We start from the raw sequence: 23760 nt of genomic DNA on the forward strand, positions 1-23760 counted from the left end.
GCATCGCTCATGGATGAATAAAAGAAAAGGACTCGATAACAATAGAACGTTTGAACAAGATAATTCATGTTTCAATTGCACTATCCTGACTTGCTAATCTATCGCAAACGCGGATTATAATATTACGAATTAGCGCTAAAGCAAGATAAGATATTTTGCATTTCAATAGTAAAAGTTGAAGAAATTTAATATAGCCCGTTTGTTAATAAATACATTTTTTTAGACAAATATAAGAAAATATTAGTTTCAATTATTTTCTCAAAAAATTACTTCCTTTGAAGTATAAATATTCTTTTCAAATAATTTTAGACAATTGCTTTTTACAACTAATTGTACAGTTTTAATTCTTTTTAATTCTACGATACCCGACGATACCTATATATACAGAGTGTCCCGTTTTAATCGATCACCCCCAAAAACATTCTTATTTGTGATTTTAGAAAGAAATGCCTCAAACAAGTTGTTTGGTTTGAAAAGAGACATATGGTTCCAATGTGATACGTGTCATACATGTCGTCATTTTCAAGAAATTTTAAAGAAGATTAATTTCATTATTCTACGTATAAAAGTATGAAGGTATAAAAGTCATCGAAAAGTAAATACTTTACGAGACAGTTCATATTTTATATTAAAAATATTATAATAAAATTTTAAATATCAGGAAATTCTTAACAAAAAAGAGCTTTATTATAGTGTTTTGAAAACGTCTTGACGAGATCTACAACTTTTATTAAAAAAAAAAAAGAAAAATCAAGTTCCATTTAAGAAATTAGTTCCCTTTAAAATTTCTTGAAAATGACGACACGTATGACACGACTCATATTGGAATCATATGTCTCCCTTCAAACCAAACAACTTTTGTTTGAAGCATTTCTTTGTAGAATCACAAATAAAAAATTTTTTGGGGGTGATTGATTAAAATGGAACACCCTGTGTGTGTGTGTGTGTGTGTGTGTGTGTGTGTGTGTGTGTGTGTGTGGTGTATACTAGCTTAAAATCGTGCTTCGCTATGGTAACATACATTTTATCCCTTTTCACCCCGTTAGGGTTCGAATTTCTAAAAATCTTTTTTGGGTGAGTAGGTACTTATATCATGGAAGAAATATACTCAGAATTTCATGTTTCTAGGTTGAAGGGTTTGGGCTGGGCATTGATGAGTCAGTCGGAACATTCGATTATACATATATATATATAGATGGAAAAAAAAGGATTTGCTATAATAGCAAATCTAATCGTTAAATATGGGATAACTAATAGCGAATTCGGTTGGACGCACCAGTGCGCACTCAGTGCACATTAATTAAAGCCGTCGTACACAAATCAACATAAAGTATATGTTTAATAAACAGGTCACGAAATCCTCAATATTCGTTATTGTACTATTTAGTAAAATATGTATTGGGCATTTTATCAGTCGAAATATTTGCATTTTAATTTAAATATTAGAGATTAAATCAGTACAACGCAACTGGTGCGTCCAACCAAATTCACTATAACATTTTTTGCAGCAAGAGCATTAATCTTTTGCTATTTAGCAATAATTGCAAAAAGATTTTGCTACTATTACTAAATTATAGCTCTCAAAGCAAAAAATGTTAGTTATCCCTATAGTAACAAATCCTTTTTTTCCGTGTATAGATAGATATAGATTTATAGATGTATAATTATATATCAATTAGCTTATTTTCATTATTACGAACGACATTCTTCAATAAAGTTGTCTACTCTAACTTTATAAAGAAATTTTCTGAAAATTTTTTAATTTTGCAGAAATTTTTCAAATACCTAAGTATTTATAGACATAAATTAAAAAAAAAATGAACGCGTGGTCGCCACGCGCGTTAGAAGTGAAACTTCTGAAGGCAAGGCTTTGCCATAACTTTTCTGAAATTAATACAAAAACAATGCAACGGAATTAGTCACTCCAAGCCGCCCGCAACTCGAAAATATAGTGTTACACGTAGTTCTCACTATATTCGTCTCGCCAGTGCCGTACGCCTGATCGAATTTTCGTGACGCGTTTTCGAGTCGCAAAATCGAATTTACTTACCGATCCAAAAGGAGTTTCACTTTGTACGCCTGTTAGTCGAATTTTCGTGACACTATTTCGTGACGTTTTTTCATGTCGCACAATCGAACTTACTACCGTACCAAAGAAGTTTCATTTCGTACGCCTATTGGTCGAAAAAGAAGAGAGAGCAAGGAGAACAAGTAAAGATAGAATACAAGAAACTAATGGTAAACGTAAGGATTTTTATATGGAAGGAAGAGGAAGGATTGAGAAAGAGTTTTTAGTACAAACAAAACCCTGCAAACCTATAAAACAATAACAGCCGAAAGTAATATAAATGAAGTTAAAGACGGCAAGGAAAAACAAATAGAGATTAAGGCTACGACTTTCAGAAAAGACCAGGCAACGAATCATCAAACGAGAACAGGGGCGGCGGAGACAGATTGCGGGAGCAGGACAGACGAGAGGGACATTGAAAACTCACCAGATGCCACCTATCGAGAGGTTACAAAACTTCCAAACGAGGGAGAGAAGAGATGGAAAACCTTTGTGGCAGGCTTCTGGAACGTCGCGGGACTGTTTAACAAGGACAGGCAATTTTGGAAACACATAGAGAACTACGACGCCATAGGGCTAACGGAAACATGGGTCGACGAAAAACAATGGGAGAAATTGAAAGACAAATTACCGGACAAATTCACATGGAAAAGTACTGCAGCCAAACGAGAAAGAACCAAGGAAAGAGCAAGGGGAGGAATAATAACAGGGATAAGAAAAGGTGTCAAGGAAGAAGAAACAACGAACGAGCGGGAAGACATTCAAGAAAGAAGAGTGATTTTAAACAACACAGAGTGGATAATTCTAACAGTATATAGCAGATACATAAAAAAAACAGTAAAAGACTTACGGCAGATAATTCACAGTCCAGAGAACAGAAGAGTATTGATTGGCGGAGATTTCAACGCAAGAATAGGAGACGAGGGCGCAATAAATTGGGAAAACAGTAACAGGGAAATCAGAAGGAAATCAAGGGACAAGATAAAAAATGCAGAAGGAAGAACAATGTTGGAATTGATAGAAGAAGAAGGATGGAGTATACTAAACGGAAATATGGAAGGAGACGAGGCAGGAGAATGGACGTATATAGGTGCGTGTGGCAACTCGGTAATAGATTATGGGATAGTTAATGCAGAAGCTAGAGAAGACATAGTGGACTTTGCGGTGGAGGAGAGAATTGAATCAGACCACCTGCCGATCAGAATAGACATTTATTCCATTGAAAATGGTGCGAATCCAGACGTCGAACAAGAAGAGACAAGCGTAGAAAGAAGAATATGGACAGAAGAGGGCAAGAGAAACTTCGCAGAAAAAACAGAAGAAATATCCTTCACGGCACAGGGAATAGACGAGACGGTAGAAGAACTGATAGGAGAATTAAACAAAGCAGTAAGTAAGAAAACAATCAAGGTGAGGAAATGGAGGATAGGAACTAACATATGGTGGGATAAGGAGTGCACGAAGTTCAAAAGAGTAGCAAGAAGGGCATTAAGGCAATGGAGGAAGGGAGAAGACAGCAAAGAAAACTACAAGAAAAAAAAGAAAGAGTACAAGGACAAATGCAAAGAAAAGAAAACAAGATGGCAAGAAAGAGAAGATCAAGAAATACAGCAAATCACCAACGAAAATCAAGCGTGGAAATACATTAATAGAGGCAGAAAGAAAAGAACAGAAATTACAAAAAAGATCGAGTCGGACAAATGGAAGGCCTACTTTATGCAGCTTTTAGGAAGGAACAGAATCACCAGGATATAGCAACGGTGGGGTAAATGAGACCACAGAACCAGAAGAGAACGAAGACGAGATAACTGGAGCGGAAATACGAAGACAGATAGCTAAACTAAAGAACAAGAAAGCCCCAGGAGAAAATGGACTGGAAAATGAAGTATGGATAAATGGAAGCAGGAAGGTAATACATAGGTTAAAAGAAATTATAAACAGGGTATGGAAAGGAGAGGGGCTGCCGGAAAGATGGAAAGAAGGAGTGATCGCCCCTATCTTCAAAAAAGGAGATAAGGAAAATTTAAAAAATTATAGAGGAATAACGCTGCTCAACCCGGCGTACAAGATATACGCAATGGTACTCGAAGAAAGACTGAAGGCCGAAATAGAAGACAAGAACATCATCCCAGAAACGCAGGCAGGATTCAGACGAGGTAGAAGCACGATAGATAACATTTTTATTCTGAATTACATCACAAACAGAGAATTAGCCAACAAGGGAGGAAAAGTCTACGCCTTCTTCGCGGATTTAAGCGCCGCATTTGACAAGGTAGACAGAGAAGAGCTGAATAAGATAATGGAAAGAACAGGAATCAGCCAGAAGATCAGGAAAAGAATAGGTGAGATTTATCAGGAAACGAGAAACGTCGTCAGAGTAAACGGTCATACAACGAGCAGATTTTGGACAACCAAAGGAGTAAGGCAAGGATGCCCCCTGAGTCCAACGCTCTTCACGCTTTATATGGCGGATCTGGAAGAAAGGATGAGGAAAGGTCAAGCAGAAGGGATAGTGATAGGAAGAGAAAAAATATGGACACTCGCCTACGCAGACGACATAGTGCTGTTAGCCAGGAGTCCAGAGGAACTTAAGGAGATGATAAGTAGATTCCGAAAGTATTTAGAAAATAAAAAATTGACACTTAACGCTGAAAAATCCAAAGTTATGATCTTCAAAAAAGGAAGGGGTAGGAAGAAGAAGGAAGAATGGAGATGGAACGAAGAAAGACTGAAAGAAGTCAAGGAATTTAAATATCTAGGGTTTTACTTCCAGAAAAACGGAGGACTGGAAACGCATATAAAAGAAACAGTCAAGAAGGCGGCGATAGCAATAGCACAAGTATGGAGTATTGGACAGAGGAAATTCAGAGAGAGTGTAGACAGGAGAATGAAAATGTTCAAGAGCCTAGTGGAAAGCATCCTATTATACGCAGAGGAAATATGGGGATGGAGAGAAGAAGAAAAGGTAGAAAAGTTGCAAGAAAAATATACAAGATGGACTCTAGGACTGGATTTTAATACACCAGCATATCTGATACGAGAAGAAACGAAAATTGACAAAATCAGGATAGAAGCGGGAAAAAGAGCGATGAAGTACGAAGAGAAAACAAAAGAAAGGCAGACGAACAAAATAATCGCGGAGTGCTGGAAAGAGATACAAAACAAACAGGAAGGGAAGAAAACAAAATGGGAAAAAAACAGGGACCAATATTATAGGAAAGTTAGCTCTAGCACATGGGATGCAGGAAATGAAAGCTCTGAAAGAACGAACATGGAAGAACTAATAATGACGGACCGGAAAGAACAAAGAGCAGAGCAAGAGAAAAGGATAGAGGAAGGAAGGTACTGCGCTAGGTACAAAGAGCTGAGAACAGATCACATCCCAAGGTATCTACAAAAAGAATACAAAGGAAGAGACCAGAGATTGATTGCAAGGTATAGATGCGGAAACGAGGAGGAAGGAAGCAAGTACTGGAAAAAAGAAGAATAAAGAATATGTAGAATATGTGGCGAGAAAAAGGAAACGCTAGAGCATTTGATGTCTGACTGCGTAAAGCCCCTAAGGGATTACAGAAATATCTTAGACATCTTGAAAGATACAGGAGAAGGAGCAGATTGGATGAGGAAAGTGACCAAACACAGGAAGGACCTAAAAAACGTACAAATACAAAATGAAACTGATAGCAAAGAAATGTAATATAAAATGTATTGTAAAAAAAAAATCGCATCTTAAAGACATGTAACACCCCCTTTCAAGGCCGAAAGGCAACTGAAATAAACAAATTATAATAAAAATTTGATGGCACAACGTTTTACTTTTCAATAGCATAAATAATATTCTACACAATATAAAAGTTTCAAAAAATAATTGTCTTCAGAAAAATAGCGATTCTTACTAATGAATTAAATTTATGTCAAACATAATAAAAATTGGATAAATTAAAATTATGTCAGGACATAATAAAAATTCGGTATTATTTTTATGTCTCGACATAATTTTAATTTCACGAATTAAAATTATGTCGAGACATCATAAAAATTGAATGAATTAAAATTATGTCAAGACAAAAATAATACCGAATTTTTATTATGTCCTGACATAATTTTAATTCATCCAATTTTTATGATGTCTCGACATAATTTTAATTCATCCAATTTTTATTATGTTCGACATAATTTAAAATCATTAGTAAGAATCGCTATTTTTCTTAAGACAATTATTTTTGGAAACTTTTATATTGTGTAGAATATTATTTATGCTATTAAAAAGTAAAATAGCGTTCCATTAAAATAAACATTATACATTATTCTTTTTTTTTTTTTTTTTTTATAAAATAACAAAATTTTGAGAAAAACTGTAATATTTTCCATAAAAAGACTGAAGTTTTGTCCAGAATGGAAATATTGATTTAGTTCTAGTTCAAACGATAGCTACACTTCTCCTAAATAAGAAAATTTTTGGTTCTTGTGTTTCAGATACCTAGAACAGTTAGAATTATTTACACCGTCTATATGCGTTTTTTTTTGCGAGCTTCTAATAATGACTAGGATATAACAAAAAAGAACGTTTTTGGGTAATTCTACAGAATAGGGCCTTTTCCGAATTTTGATATTTTCTTGCGGTTTTCTTGGTAAAAACCTTTATTGTGACTCCGAAAGTGATAATCAATCGGGGGAGTCCGAAACATATGCACCCTACCTATTTTTTTACCTATTTTTACTTTATTTTTAATAAATGTCTAGATTAAGAGCGACCTCACCGATTTCAATGACCTTGATATATTTCATGACCCCAAGTGACCTTCAGAAGGTTTTAGCCGTCGCTCGTTATTCGTTAAAAAGTTATTAACAAAAAAAAGTTTAGAAAATATAGCAGCTATTTTGAGTATTGGAAGGCATAAATAACTAATATATATGTGAAAATAGTTCACGCATACACTTTTCACGCGAACCGAGATTCACGCACACCCCCCCCCCCTGCTTTCGGGGGAGGTGCGGTAGTCCCGAAATAGTTCACGCATACACTTTCCACGCGAACCGAGGTTCACCCACACCCCCCCTGCTTTCGGGCCGGGCCGGGCCAAGTGTATGCGTGAACTATTTCGGGACTACCGCACCTCCCCCGAAAGCAGGGGGGGTGTGCGTGAATCTCGGTTCGCGTGGAAAGTGTATGCGTGAACTATTTCGGGACTACCGCACCTCCACCGAAAGCAGGGGGGGGGGTGTGCGTGAACCTCGGTTCGCGTGGAAAGTGTATGCGTGAACTATTTCGGGACTACCGCACCTCCCCCGAAAGCAGGGGGGGGGGTGTGCGTGAACCTCGGTTCGCGTGGAAAGTGTATGCGTGAACTATTTCGGGACTACCGCACCTCCCCCGAAAGCAGGGGGGGGGGTGTGCGTGAATCTCGGTTCGCGTGAAAAGTGTATGCATGAACTTTTCATGCGTGGAAAGTTAATATGCGAGATGCCACATGGGTTAGTGACGCGCTTTAAACAGTTAAATACTTTTGAAGCGCGTCATCTAACCTACGTATTTTCCAAACTTTTTTTGTTAATAACTTTTTAACGAATAACGAGCGACGACTAAAACCTTCTGAAGGTCACTCGGGGTCATGAACTTGACAACATATATCAAGGTCATTGAAATCGGTAAGGTCGCCCTTAATCTAGACATTTATCAAAAATAAAGTAAAAATAGGTAAAAAAAATAGGTAGGGTGCATATTTTTCGGGCTCCCCCGATTGATTATCACTGTCGGAGTCACAACAAAAGTTTTTACCAAAAAAACCGCAAGAAAATATCAAAATTCGGAAAAGGCCCTATTCTGTAGAATTACCCTTTTTTCTTTTCCCTGCAAAAAATTCCTGAATAATGCCTTTTTTATACGATCTTTTAAGCCAGAATACTCCCTTACTCCCTCTTTTCTATTCACATAATTTTAGCTAAAAAATTAAGAGCTATTGATTTTAGGTATTTAACTTGAAAAAGTACTGAACAAAAAATTAAGATTTTGGATGAGCTTCCGAAAACCTCCCACGCCCAATTTACGTATTATTTGGTAGAAATGTTTCAAATGAATGTCCTTAAATGAATTTTTACCGATGAGAAAAATAAAGGCATAAAATGTTTAAATAAAGTTTATATATGTAGTTAAACACAATTTAGATCCTTTTCAAAATTAATTTCAGATATTAAAAAAATATATTTTGGTTGAAAACATAATAAATCTATTAAAAATTAAAACTTTAAGGCTCCTGTGTACTCGTTGCGGCTATGTTGGAATGTGACGTCAGAAGCGAGAAATGACACGTTGAAAATTCTTGCATGGTATTTCCAAATAAAAATATATTTGCTTAAAATAACACTACAGATTACTTCAGCACATTCCAAAAATACTCCGAGTTGTATCCCTTTCTCTTGACAGTTATTAAACATCCGTAAAACAAATGTGATACGATGCAGACTTATGCATGCACTTTTCCATCCATACAACAATTGGTTATCTTTTTTTCTATTGTTATTCTCAATTCATAGAGTGAGATTAATTTTTTTTTATTACAAGAACGTGAAAGACGTTAATTTCGTCAAAAATTTAAATATTTTTCTCGGAAATTGAGCATTTGCGGAACTTAACACTGTGGGTTTCGACTACATTTAGTGGGTACTACATATCCGTAAAATTTTTATCAAAATCGGGTGTGGGAGTTTTTTCGAAAGTTTATCCAAAATTTTTTATAAAATAGATGTTTTATATTGTATAGAAAATCGTTTTCAAAAAATACAAAAATCTACAATAAACATGTAAAATGTTCTTACAAAATTCCCTGAAAATTCTAAATAATTATCTAGATTTCCCTATACAACAATAATTAAAAATCTACGAATATTCCCCCCAACCATCATTTGTAAAATATCGAGTTGTACATTTCACATAATAAATTTCACGATCTGTTATAAAAATATATCGTGAAATTTAAGAAAAAAATGTACTCAAATATAGGGAAAGAGTAAATGAATGACGTAATTAATTATGTACATCAATTAATTTAATACTTTACAATTTAATACACACACACTCTCTCTCTCTCTCTCTCTCTCTCTCTCTCTCTCTCTCTCTCTCTCCCCCTCTCTCTCTCTCCTCTCTCATTCTAATAATACTCACATCTAAACAAAACATATGATATCATAACAGATACGAAAAATAGGCTGAAAAGAACAATAAGCGTTAAAAAAATATAATACACTTATTGTTATCATATTAAATTAATCAAAGTAGTAGTATTAATAATATTACTAATAAAAATTTATCGAATGTATGTATACGATACAGCATAATGAGCAGTGTCTCTGAGTTCTGATAATATACCGAGTTATAAACGAGCGGCGAATCTATTTCTGTCGGTGGTTTTCCAAACCGTACAGATATATTTGTTTTACACAAAAATATCACGAATTTAGCTTCTGGCGTTCTTTTTGGCGTGTGTGAGCACGTACATACACGTGCATACGCACACGCGCGCGCGCGCGCGCACACACACACACACACACACACACACACACACACACACAAACACACGCACACACGCACACACGCACATGCACACACTCACGCGCGCGCGCGCGCGCGCACACACACGCACACACGCACGCACAAACTCGCGCGCGCGCAAAATACATTTCCAAAATCTCGCTAAAATCTCTATAAATCATTCTCAAAACACGAAGTACGAAATTTAAAACTCCTAATTAAATCTATACAATGTTCCGCATTGTTTACAGCACATTTTTAAATTAATTTAAATAAAAAAAAAATTTTGAAATAAATTATTCGAGTCTGAAGATATGTCAAATACAATTATTATTAAAATTAATCGCAAAAAATTTGAAGATAATTAATTTTCGATTATGATAATGTTACATATACTTTTTATATCATATTATAGATACATGTACCTACTTATTTTATACTTATTTTAGCTACATTCCGATATTTACTGTTAGCAACTATTAGTACTAAAAATCTATAACATATATGACGTAAAATAAAGATAGAATAGAAAAATATAGATTTTTAATACTGACTCACTGCTCACACTGCTAACACTGCTCACGTGCGGATATACACAAAGAATAGAATTTTCGAATAAGGCACTATTATTGACCTTTGACCGTATCTCGAAAACTGTGCATTCTTTGACTTCGGGCCCATTATGACTTTTGATCAGGACGACATGAACTACATTATACTACAATTTCAGCAAATTAGACGGGAGGCCAATTTTCCCTGTGATGTGTGCGGGGTCCTTTCTTGAAATTGTGACGTGGAGCAATTTGTAAACGGGATCGTATTTAGCACCTAAAAAACTACGGAAAGTTTGTTTCTTTTTGTGATTTCGTAAACATTAGGAATATACAGATCGAAACTTTGAGGCATTAGAAAAATTGAATAAATATTTTTTACATCCCATAAAAATAGAAAAAAAATATCGTTTCTAAAGATATTCATATCTATTGTAATATAATCTATTGTAATATAATCTATTATAATATAACAGAGAAAGTAATCGTTAAATCAATTTCAAATCAATCGATAAATTTATACAACTTTTTAGATACATTCCGTTTAAATATTCTGAATTATGAGTCCATGAAATATATTCAATCCAAAATAGTTAAGATATTGATACTCTTTGTCTTAAAAAAAAAAAAATATATATATATATATACATATAAAACGTAAAGCTGGATGCACAATGAAAAACACAGGCAACAGGAACAGGCAATAGGAACAGAATTTCCGACGCATTGGAAATTCTGTTCCTATTGCCTGTTCCTGTTGCCTGTGTTTTTCATTGTGCATCCAGCTTAACACAAATTTAGTTTATTATACAAATTTTTGTGTGGAATTAGAATATAATATGTCAACTTGCGTGGTAAATATTTAACTACCTAGCGCTTTCGATATTTCGTAAAGTACGTATATTTTGAACGTGTGCACGATAATCTTTAGATGGTCATAAAACACGCGCTCCAGAACAATAAGTCCGACGTCGTATTGTTATTGATGTAAATGGCGCAGGGTTAAACGACCATGAGAGAGCTTGGATAGACGGCAGTCATTTCGATTAAGCGTGTATACGGATGAAACGCATAACCACGCCACATAAACGGAAATGACGTCGTAGCAGCCTATATATGCATGTATTCAAAAATTACGAAAGCCGTAAGAGTATACAATATCACGGGCTCCTCGATCTTATTCATATCTTTCGTGTTTCAGTTTTATTAATCGGTTACCAGATCACATAAAGCCGCCATTATCATGCAGGTAATTAAACAGACAAATTATCAAACAAATTAATAAAGGAAACAAAAAATTAAGGGCCATTCTACAATACGTCGGAAACAATGTTAGTTGAAAAGTGTTATTTCCGGTTGCGCTTGTCAGTTGCGGTTGTCAAAAAAGAGTTGGCGAACTTTTAACTTTTTTGGCGACAGCAACTGGCAATCGACAATTAGAAATAACACTTTTCAACTAGCAGTTGTCATCATTCACGACGTATTGTAGAATAACCCTAAGAGACATTTTAAGAGATAATTTATATATATATATATATATATATATATATATATATATATATATATATATATATATATATATACATATATATACTAGCTGGTTACCCGGGCTTCGCCCCGGAGGACACGTGTAATAAGACACGCAAATAGTCTCTTTCTCTCTCTCTTTCTCCCTCCCTCTCTCTCTCTCTCTCTCTCTCTCCCTCTCTCTCTCATTCTCCCTCTCCCTTTCTATCTCCCCTTCCCCCCTCTCTCTCTTTAAAATGCTATAAATTGAAAAATATTCCTTTTTTATCGACTGAAGTTCAATTCCGTCGTATACAATTCTTTGAGATTTACTCAATTATTTCCTAAAAAATTGGAAAAATTTCGTAATCAATTTCCAAAAAGATACCGGTTCCCAAAAAGATCGGTAACGAAAAACTATACAGTTTGTAGCACTCCCCGGGAAATTCTACCCTTGTTTATATACAATTCTTTAAAACTCGATCAATTATTTCCCAAAAAATTCGAAAAACTTCTGATACCGATTCCCAAAAAGATCGGTAACGAAAAATTATGTACTTTATAGCACTCCCCGGGAAATTCTACCCCTACTTTTTATGTGCAATTCTTTAAAATTCGATCATTCGGAACCGGTTTCCAAAAAAATCGGTAACAAAAAATAGTACACTTTATAGCACTCCCGAGAAATTCTACCCCTACTTCATGTATTATTCTTTGAGATTCAATCAATTATTTCCCGAAAAATTTGAAAAATTATAAAAACTGGTTTCCCCAAAAAGATCGGCAACAAAAACTATACACATCATAGCGCTCCCCGTATAATTCTACCCCGACTTTATATACAATTCTTTAAAATTCGGTCAATAAATTCCCGAAAAATTGAAAAAATTTCCGTACCGGTTTCCAAAAAGATCGGTAACGAAAAATTATACACTTTATAGCACTCCCCGGAAAATTCTACCCCTGTTTAATTTACAATTCTTTGAAATTCGGTGAATTATTTCCCGAAAAATTAGAAAAATTAGAAAAACCGGTTTCTAGAAAATCGGTAACAAAAAACTATACACATAGTGGACCTCCCCGGAAAATTCTACCCCTATTTCATATACTTTTGGTAAAAATTCGGTTCAGGGGTTTGGGCTGGGCGTTGATGAGTCAGTGAGTGAGTGAGTGAGTCAGTCAGTCAGTCAGGACATCTTCCTTTATATATAGAGATATATATATATATATATATATATGAGACATTTCATGTCAACCGGAACAACGCCACGCCCAAAATTTGAGAGGGTTTAAAAATTTTTTTCGGGGTGCAAAATTTATTTAAACATATAGCTTTCGAATACCGAGTGCGCATTTGAAAAAATTCAAAATGGCGGACTCAGTATGGCGCCTAAAACAAAGAAAGTCACAATAAAAAGTCACAATAACTTAAAAAAAAAAATTATAAAACCATGAGAGTAAAATTTTGTTTTGCATCTAAATTGTGTATTCATTCGTGTACTTTACGTTAGGTATATTGGATTTTTTTTTAAGTTATAACTTTTTATTGTGTGACTCTCTTTATTCTAGGCGCCATACTAAGTCCGCCATTTTTAATTTTTTCAAATGCTCACTCGGTATTCGAAAGCTAATATGTTTACATAAATTTGCACCCCAAAAAAGTTTTTAAACCCTCTCAAATTTTGAGCGTGGCGCTGTTAAGAAAAAATATGTAATTTGCAACACGCATCTGCATACTTTTTCTTAAAAGCAACTGTCTTTTTTTCATACCAATTGATTCGTCTCATTATTCTGTGCATAAAAGTATTAAGGTAATATTACCGAAAACTTAATGTTTTACAAGATATTTTGTATTTTATGTCAAAATACTAGAACTTTCAAGCCTTATAATTCCAAAAGTTCTTAATAAAAAAAAACTTTCTTATAGTGTTTTGGAAAGCCCTCGAGATAAGCTACAAGAATATGTAATAAAAAGTAGGTGGTTCTATTTAAAAAATTGAAGGTGACCTTTACGTGACCTTCAAGCAACTATTTAAGGTGAAACTAATGACACCATATCTTATGTACCCCTTGAAACCATACAACTTTGGTCTGAAACATTTTCTCTAAAATGTTGCGTTTATATATATATGTATACATATATTTTTCTAACTTTATTTAACTGCGCGCCGATTATTTGTCGGACTTGAAACACAGTTATTGTTGGAATTAAAACTTTTCCCTTCCCGGAATTAAATCGACTCGATTTAATTATCTAAAAACTGTAAAGAATTTATTGCGAAAAATATTAAATATTATTATTATTTAATTCCGGAAAGGGAAGAATTTTAATTCCAACAATAACTGTGTTTCAAGTCCGACAAATAATCGGCGCGCAGTTAAATAAAGTTGGAAAAATATATGTATATGTTAGAGCGTGTCATTTTGGGGCAACTTTTTTTTTTCATTTCATGAATAGCATATATACTTTCAGGAAGGTAAAATAAGATACCTGTTAAATTTTTAGCCCTTAATATTAATATTAACAGGTCGCTCATCGCGATTTTTTATTTTTCATTTAGTAAGATAGAAAAAATTTTATAACTATCTAACAAACAGTAATACAGCATTGCGCCACATAGACTTTCTGTAGTAAATTTACCGCTCTACAAAAAAGATTTCTTATCATTTTTTCATAAATTCAACCGTTCAAAAGATATTCAAAGTTAAAGTTTGATAAATTTTATAAAACTTGTTTTTGTTTCTTATGAATGATGTATCATATCGACTATCAAAAATTATGAAATAATTAATACATATTTTTGTAGAAAATTTAACGATCTACAAAAAAGGTCTCTTATATTTTTTTTATAAATATAACCATTTAGACGATATTAAGGTTTAAAGTTTAAAGTATAAAGTATAATAATATAGTATAATATAATAAGGGTATAGTATAATAATATAGTATAATAATATACTATATTAGTATATATATATATATATATATATATATACACACACACACACATATATATACATGTATATAATAATATACGCGCGCGCGCGTGCGTGCGTGCGTGCGTGCGTGTGTGTGTGTGTGTGTGTGTGTGTACATATAATGTAATATTTCTATTTATAAGATAATGTATGTTTTTTGTTTTTACTGAGAAATAAATATGTATGAAATAGATTTCAATGAGACTCCATGGGTACTTATAATAAAAGTTACCCACTCTTTAATTTGCACTCGGCTCCGCTCAAATTAAAACAGGCCTGTGGATTTATAGTATAATAAAGAAATATATTTTATAATATTCCAATTTCAGTAACAGTTCGAAATGACTTCGAGATCAGAGGATCCATATCCAGAAATTACGGAATCCGGAGGGAGAGAGAGAAACACAGGGTGAGTCGTTGATTAATATTAACTCTCTAATTTGTAACGCAACATTTTGTCAACATTTTTTTATAATTTTAGGAAAAATGACGGGTTTGGTAGATTATTGCTAAAGTTTCTAGCCATTTACTGGCGATCTTTCGTTGTGGTATTATGGCCGTTAGTCCTGATTCCGATATTAACTGTCGAAAGTGAAAAAGTATGTATTTTTCCTTAATTATAATCATACTTAAAAATTAAATAAATTAAATTTAGGGAAGACCGGGGCGGAGTCGTCACTACAATTATCTCGAAATCGGTATGTTGTGTGAACTCGCCATTAATATTGTAAACACTACTTATGGTAGTGTTTACCCATGTGACCAACGGAGTTTAGTGAGATTATATGTCATATTGTGATTTTTATTAAGGCAAACGTGTTTTCGGAGATCAAAAGTAAAATTTTTTGCGCGTCGAAAATTTTAAATATTTTAAATATTATTTTCTCTCCGAATCTCGAGATAAGTGAAGAGTAATGCATGCTAAACACGAATCCAGTGACATTTTTTAATTTTCGTTGATTTCTAATATTTCGTGAGCGATCAAACTTCTATGTCCGGGGCGAAGTCGTCACCAAGCCATATCATGGAGGCTTTGGGCGAAAATCAAAGTCAAAGAAGCAGCAGTGGTCGAATTCTTGGCGAAGACTTGGATAATATGTGCTGTGTGTGCTCAGAGATGACAGAATAGAGCTGACGAGAAATAGTGCATTTCGTGCGAGCGTAGGGCACATAAGTGTGTGCGCTTTTCTTGTAATTATTTTCCGCCATCATGTTTTTAATTAATGTTTCCATTTTTCTATTAAAAAATAATTAATAAAATGTATCCTATCATTTTTCATGATCAGAATTATGAATTTTCATTTAAAATTCAGTCCGAGAATGAAGTGACGACTTCGCCCCGGCAAATTTAACATTTCAATTTTTGCACCTTCGTCGTTTTCACTCTACACCAGTTGAACAAAGCGACGTAGACCAAAAATGTCCTTATAAATTTTGTAGCCAAGGGTTCACTCTTTACAACGGTATACCACATTTTACTAAAATTATTTGTTTTATTGTTAAAAATCGGCACCAAAGAAATAATGACAACTTCGCCCCGGTCTCCTCTACATTTATGGAAAAGTTAGAAATAAAGAAATATTAGAAACAAAGAAAAATATTAGAAACATATAAAAAATAAAGAATTGCATTAATTAATACAATAATTTATACGGCGTAAGACTTTTTTTCTGATTGCAGCTATATTAAATTGACTTTTTCACATGTTACCATGCACATCCGATAGTAAAAAAGGTGAAATAAAAAATCCTCTTTTTAATTTGTATTTAAATTAATAAACAGCTATATAAATTTTATGTTATAAGATCTATTGTAAGATACACGTTGAAATGTAGATTAAATTTCATGCGCGTTTATTAATAACAATATTCAACAAAAAAAAATTATCTTTTATTCAGGCATAAAATTGACGGTAATCACTTCCCATAGGGTTTTTGACGGTGAATACGATTGTGTACCTATATCAAATTAAAATTGCTCTATCTATGAGATTGCAATTTTGAGAAATTTCCAGTTACAGTTACAGTTACAAAAAAGAACTAATGTTATGTATTTTAGTATATTATATCATATTTGTATCCAAGAAATTTTATTGCAATTAAAATTAAACAAATTGCGATAAACATCATCACATGTCTCAGTGGTCAAATTCATAAAGATGTCCGTCACGATCAATCGTAGGAAGATCCAGTTTCGACTTCTGGCTAAAGTAATATTTTTCGCAATAAATTATTTACAGTGATATAATAAGGATGCTTATTAGCATAAAAAATTAAATTGATTATCAATTTAAGTATGTGGATTTACTGTTTCAACAAAAAACTATGTTTCAAGACCCACAAATAATCGGCGCGCAGTTTGCTAAGTTAAGAAAAGTATACAAAATTCACACAGAAATATTATTATTAAGCTACCAAGATCCAGCCCGATCAAGGATGACATCTTCTCTATTTGATTGCTATTAATAGAGATAATAGAGCTAATAGAAATAATAATCTATATAAAGGTTCATATCGGTTCAATTTCACTTCTTATTATTGTTTATATATATTAATTTTGATTGCAATAAAACTTCTCCAACACATATATCATAGTTACAATATGCCAAAATACTTTGTCCTATTTTTACAACTTTAATTGCAAATTTTTTAAAATTGTGATGTGGAAAAATTGTGACAAAATAATTTAGTAAACGAGATCATATTTTACGTCCGAAAATCTATGAAAAATGATTATCTTTGTTGTTGTACATTTTTTTAATTCAACAATATAATAATGACAAAAAATTTTCGATAATTTTTCCGATTTATACTATCAAACGTCATAGAATATACTAATTTATATTAATGTATTTATTTACAATATAAGGAAAAACATTATTTTTTGTTCCGCCGGAGGTTATATTATAATAAAGCTGTCGTGAGAAAAAAGGAGCTGTAACGTATACGTGGATTTAGATTCATGTACAAAAAGTTAAAGAATCGTTCTCTTTTCTTGTCAATGCAGCCTCTCGCAATGAAATGTTTATACATCGTCGCGTTAATGGCGATGTTCTGGGTCACTGAGGTTTTGCCATTGCCGATCACGGGTATGATTCCAGTGGTCCTATATCCCCTGATGGGTATTATGTCCACCAATGAGACCTGTCTATGCTACATGAACGATACTACAATGATGTTTCTGGGTAGTTTGGTAATCGCAGTGGTTATCGAAAACTCCGGCTTGCACATGCGAATGGCGCTATTCATTATCAAGACTATTGGTTGCAGTCATCGAAGGTGTTTCATACGTTCCATGTCATCGAGTATTTAGATATTGCATAATAGAGAGCAAATAGAATATCATTTACGTTATTATTTACGTTATTACAATTCATAATATGATATAATATTATAACAGTTGTACTAAATACATCACGTTAATATATCACTTTTATTTCTCATCTTAAAATATATTCTAAATAGTTTTACAATTTTAGAAGAAAAATATGATGCATACAATGGGTATTTTATGGCGTTTTTTAATAAAATGTACATCAATATTTTTAAAAATTAATATTTGATTTATTTATACATATGTCAAATTCCTCAATTATTTCATAATTATAAGTATTAAGGTGATTATAAAAAATTTATAGTCTCGTATTTTATTCCGTGACATATTCCGTGTCATCTTCTGATCTATTTTGTCAAAAAATAATATTTATAAATTATTTCTTGAGTGGGAATACTGTTAGTATAACGGAGTTATTTAATAATTTTTGTCGTGTATTTTTATATATTCACACATTTCTTATCTTTTTGATTTTAAATTCTTTTTTATCATTTAAATTTTCTTTCATCAATTTCTTTTATTCCCAGACTGACATTAGGACTGTTCTTCGTGACGATGTTCATTTCAATGTGGATTTCGAACACTGCCGCTACAGCCATGATGATACCAATAATGGAAACTGTTCTCGCAGAGCTCGAAGAGGTGAGTTTTTTCTGAAATCTTGTGTGATTATAAGATGGAAAAAAATAATTCTTCAAATTTGTCTCAGCAAGGACTCGGGAACATGTTCGTACAGAAAGAAAGAGTGGCCGAAGAGGAGAGCGGGGAAACGTAAATATTTATCGTTGTGTATTTTTTTCCTCTTTCATTTTTTATTTTCTAGAACTAGATATTTAATTCTGAATATTAATATCTGAATTCCACACAAATAAGTCTTCGTACATACAACATTCCACTGTAACATTACTAATTTTTCCCCCTTTTTTTAGAAACAAGAGACCAACGCACAGTACCATGGTGTATTATCTCGTCGCAGCGTATGCGTCCAGTCTCGGTGGTATCGGTACCATTGTCGGAAGCGGTACAAATTTAACGTTGAAGGGCTTTTTAGAGAAGTATGTACACAAATTGTCCTGCTATAAGGAAAAGTGCCGTATCTGCAAAAATTCACATTTTGAGTTATAAATTGATTCTGACATTTTCCACCTCGAGGAATTCATTAGACAAAAAAAACCGTGTCTGCATTATCTGCAACAGTTTTTGAGATATAAATATATCACTTTCCGTAAAACCACTACCAAAAAACTGCAGATACGGTAGTTCTATGATGAGAGTACACACAAGCAATATATATATATATATATATATATATATATATATATATATGTAGGTCTAGAGGTATGTTCCGGGACTGTTTACGTTTTTTGAAATGTACAGTCCTGGAATATAACGCATATATATGTAATCAGATTCAAAAAATTGTCCCGAAACGTGCCGTAGGACATGAATTTTTTCCAGGACAGTCCTGGAAACTGCCAAATGTCCTGGAATATACCGATGTAAAAAAATAAAAGTCCCGGAACATACTTCCGGACCACTACATATATATATATATATATATATATATATTGTGAGCGTTTTTGATGTGCCACGATACGAATTTCACATTGTGACCTTTTTGGATATGCCAGAACACGTTGTGATCGGTCTTTTTGCTCAGTGAGCGTTTTCGGTCTTTGCGCTTGACATATACCAAATTAGTTTTATAAATTTTCAATTCCAGTCTGTTTTATTTATGCTTTTTCAATATTTATATGTTAAAGAAAATAATAGCAACAATTGTGAAATTTATATTCATTTCTAGGCGTTTTCCCAATAGTCCCGGCATAAATTTTGCTTCTTGGATGTTGTACTCGGTGCCACCCATGCTATTGATGGGTTTGCTCACGTGGTTGTGGCTGCAGGTGATGTACATGGGTCTTTTCAGACCGAAAAGCAAAGATGCTCATGCCATAGATATTGGACAGCAGGGTGAACGTGTTGCTGCGGCAGTCATTGAGAAAAGGTACAAGGAACTTGGACCAATCTCATGGCACGAGTCCTCCGTGGGTATCCTATTTATTTTCGTAGTGCTCTTGTGGTTCTTCAGAAGCCCTGGTTTTATGCCGGGTTGGGCCGCTTATATCACAGACTTGTGAGTATTGATTGAAAATATTGACTTTTGTCATTTCAGAATCAAATTTTGTTACGCGTTATGAACGTAATAAAAAAATAAGAAAAAAATGATAAAAAATAATTTTTTTATCTAATAATTCTCCTAATTTCATAATTTTTTTTAATTTAATAAGATTTTAATTTGATAAAACTCACAATTAAACGTTACCCATAATGTAATCAAGATAATGAAAGGATAAAATTTGTAAAATCATAAATAAAAGAGAATATAAAATAATTAAAATTTTAAAATTTATAGGTCTGTTAAGGATTCGACCGCAGCCGCATGTGTAACAATACTATTTTTTATTATTCCATCAAAATTGGATTTTTTGCACGCGTTTAACAAGGATCCGCGTAAACGGCCCACAAAATCATCGCTTGGTTTAATAACATGGAAGATGATAAACGAGAAAATGCATTGGAGTTTAATATTCGTGTTAGGTGGTGGATTTGCTATCTCAGCAGGTAGCACTTCATCGGGTCTGTCGGAAATGCTTGGTCAGTACCTGATAGGTCTGCAAAAGATTAATGTGGTGGCAATATTGCTGATCGTCTGCTTCTTCGCGGAGAACGTGACGGAGTTAACGGCCAACGTGGCTGTTGCAAATATTATATTGCCAGTATTAGCGGAGATGGTAAGTAGCTAACAATGAATTTTTATATAATAGAGATCAATTAACAATAATTAATTAATAAAGATTATTTTATTGTATATATGTAATATCTTATAGTTTTTTATTAAAAAATTTAATACTGAGAAAATGCAATTTTTATACAAAGTAGAACTTTTTTATTTTACCTCAAACATTTCAATTAATTGTTACTTATTTTAGAAAAAATATTTTTAACAAAAGTTTTATAGTTTTAGGAAAGTTAATATAATGCATGTGATAAATTTTTTATAATATACATATATGTTTTATGTGTGAGATTGACAGTGTCAATTTTTTAAATAAAATTTGTTTCTTTTGCATAATTCAATTCTTCTTAATTACGTTAATTATATATATATACAGGGTGAATTTTAATGGATGTCCCATTCACAATTGTCATCTGCCAATTTGTCTCAATTTTCTTTCTATATATATAAAAAAATTTTCCATTTTGTAACGAAGACGTAAAGTTTAACATATTCTATATAAGTGAAGTGCTCTTTATCAAAAAAAGGATGCTCGATGAAGTATTGATGGTAAAAGGATGGGACATCCATTAAAATTCACCCTGTATATATATATATATATATACATATATATATATATATAAAATCAAGGTAAAGTTATAAAAATAATTTATGAGATATTTCATTCTAACATATTTCGTTATAAAATACAAGAAAATGTCGTTGATATGACTTATTTTTAATATCTTTATAGAGTTATAAAGTATAGATTAATTGGTGTAAAAAATTATATTTAAGAAAATGTATGCAATTTGCATTGTGTAATTTACGTGCATCATATATATATATATATATATATATATTTCCTAATTTTTCAATTTTTAAAACTTTTCTTTAAATCATTTTTTTCTAAAATAAGAGATAATTAAAATATTTTTGATGTATTAAAATGAGTATACTCTATATAGCACATCTCTGTATACTATTGGTCAATATTTTCTTATACACAATGACATAATATCACATACAGGGTGTAACATATAAATGTGGATCGCTACTTCTCAAAGGTGTATTCTACTCGTCAAATTAAAGCAAAAAAGTTCATATATAAACGTATGTTCAAAAATGCATCGTTTTCAGTCATATTTAAAAAGACACGAAGGATGATTCAGTAGTTCCCTGATATCCTCATGTTTTTGAAGACATCTAATACAAATTGTCTACTACTCTCGGCTTGTTGATAACATTAATGATCTTCGTTAGCGCATTGTTGAAAAACGGGTTCAATGAAATACGCAACACGTGTTTGCGAAAGGGTGAGAAGATTCCACTTTTAAAAAAGGCGTGTGTTACCTGAGTGAATTTCGTTTGTATCGTAAAATTGAAGCCTCTTTTCCGCGATGCCGATTGGCTATCTCGATTGATTGCCGCGCCGCGTAGCTTGCTTCATCCCGTGAGGGACTGTCATCGCGGAGTGTGGCGAGTTTCGTGCGTGTATAGTGCGTCGTGTGTGTCATGATGTGACAGCTCGCGTCGTGTCGCGAGGTTAATCGTCCCGCGTCGTGTCGCGATTATTATACAATAGCATAATGTTAAAGCTAAATGGCGCGCGCGAAGCGCGCGCGTCTGTAGTGTCTAGTCCACTTTTAAAAAAGGCGTGTGTTACCTGAGTGAATTTCGTTTGTATCGTAAAATTGAAGCCTCTTTTCCGCGATGCCGATTGGCTATCTCGATTGATTGCCGCGCCGCGTAGCTTGCTTCATCCCGTGAGGGACTGTCATCGCGGAGTGTGGCGAGTTTCGTCGTGTGTGTCATGATGTGACAGCTCGCGTCGTGTCGCGAGGTTAATCGTCCCGCGTCGTGTCGCGATTATTATACAATAGCATAATGTTAAAGCTAAATGGCGCGCGCGAAGCGCGCGCGTCTGTAGTGTCTAGTCCACTTTTAAAAAAGGCGTGTGTTACCTGAGTGAATTTCGTTTGTATCGTAAAATTGAAGCCTCTTTTCCGCGATGCCGATTGGCTATCTCGATTGATTGCCGCGCCGCGTAGCTTGCTTCATCCCGTGAGGGACTGTCATCGCGGAGTGTGGCGAGTTTCGTCGTGTGTGTCATGATGTGACAGCTCGCGTCGTGTCGCGAGGTTAATCGTCCCGCGTCGTGTCGCGATTATTATACAATAGCATAATGTTAAAGCTAAATGGCGCGCGCGAAGCGCGCGCGTCTGTAGTGTCTAGTCCACTTTTAAAAAAGGCGTGTTACCTGAGTGAATTTCGTTTGTATCGTAAAATTGAAGCCTCTTTTCCGCGATGCCGATTGGCTATCTCGATTGATTGCCGCGCCGCGAGCTTGCTTCATCCCGTGAGGGACTGTCATCGCGGAGTGTGGCGAGTTTCGTGCGTGTAGTGCGTCGTGTGTGTCATGATGTGACAGCTCGCGTCGTGTCGCGATTATTATATAATAGCATAATGTTAAAGCTAAATGGCGCGCGCGAAGCGCGCGCGTCTGTAGTGTCTAGTCCACTTTTAAAAAAGGCGTGTTACCTGAGTGAATTTCGTTTGTATCGTAAAATTGAAGCCTCTTTTCCGCGATGCCGATTGGCTATCTCGATTGATTGCCGCGCCGCGAGCTTGCTTCATCCCGTGAGGGACTGTCATCGCGGAGTGTGGCGAGTTTCGTGCGTGTAGTGCGTCGTGTGTGTCATGATGTGACAGCTCGCGTCGTGTCGCGATTATTATATAATAGCATAATGTTAAAGCTAAATAGCGCGCGCGAAGCGCTGTAGTGTCTAGTCGCTAAGAAAACAGTCGGAGCAGTGAATTTCGGCTAGGCGCAGTCACTTTAAACCGAGGCTTTAAACATTTGTTTTAAGATTTGTTTTATTTCACTTTTATTTTTTACTACTTTGTATTGTTAGAAATAAAATAATATGCCTTGTAATTGTCTTAAGTTTCAACTCAAACATGACTGTAACGTGAAAATGATGCATTTTTAGATATACATTTATATATAAACTTTTTT

General features: G+C 34.0%; 2 protein-coding genes across 14 annotated transcripts in view; one reads left to right on the forward strand and one right to left on the reverse strand.

Annotated features, from left to right (window-relative positions):
* The window catches only part of Pig-s (phosphatidylinositol glycan anchor biosynthesis class S), a 198215-nt gene that overhangs the window by 170771 nt on the left and 3684 nt on the right, over positions 1-23760 (reverse strand). The gene's annotated exons all lie outside the window — the stretch shown is intronic.
* LOC139816202 (protein I'm not dead yet) overlaps positions 1-23760 on the forward strand; it is an 87133-nt gene that overhangs the window by 59974 nt on the left and 3399 nt on the right. For 5 of the 8 annotated variants that reach the window (XM_071783588.1, XM_071783590.1, XM_071783591.1 and 2 more), the window contains exons 2-9: positions 14962-15041; positions 15114-15231; positions 17639-17910; positions 18493-18607; positions 18675-18736; positions 18895-19020; positions 19770-20099; positions 20379-20757. In XM_071783588.1, the coding sequence (XP_071639689.1) occupies positions 14974-15041; positions 15114-15231; positions 17639-17910; positions 18493-18607; positions 18675-18736; positions 18895-19020; positions 19770-20099; positions 20379-20757 (1470 nt within the window). In that variant the 5' untranslated portion in view covers positions 14962-14973. Of the gene's footprint in view, positions 1-11101; positions 11266-11348; positions 11397-14961; positions 15042-15113; positions 15232-16312; positions 16367-17638; positions 17911-18492; positions 18608-18674; positions 18737-18894; positions 19021-19769; positions 20100-20378; positions 20758-23760 lie in introns of those variants that run through there. The other 3 variants (XM_071783587.1, XM_071783592.1, XM_071783593.1) reach the window with 3 other exon arrangements.

The sequence above is a fragment of the Temnothorax longispinosus genome, chromosome 7 (assembly GCF_030848805.1).
Source record: "Temnothorax longispinosus isolate EJ_2023e chromosome 7, Tlon_JGU_v1, whole genome shotgun sequence".
Classification (NCBI taxonomy): Eukaryota; Metazoa; Arthropoda; class Insecta; order Hymenoptera; family Formicidae; genus Temnothorax; species Temnothorax longispinosus.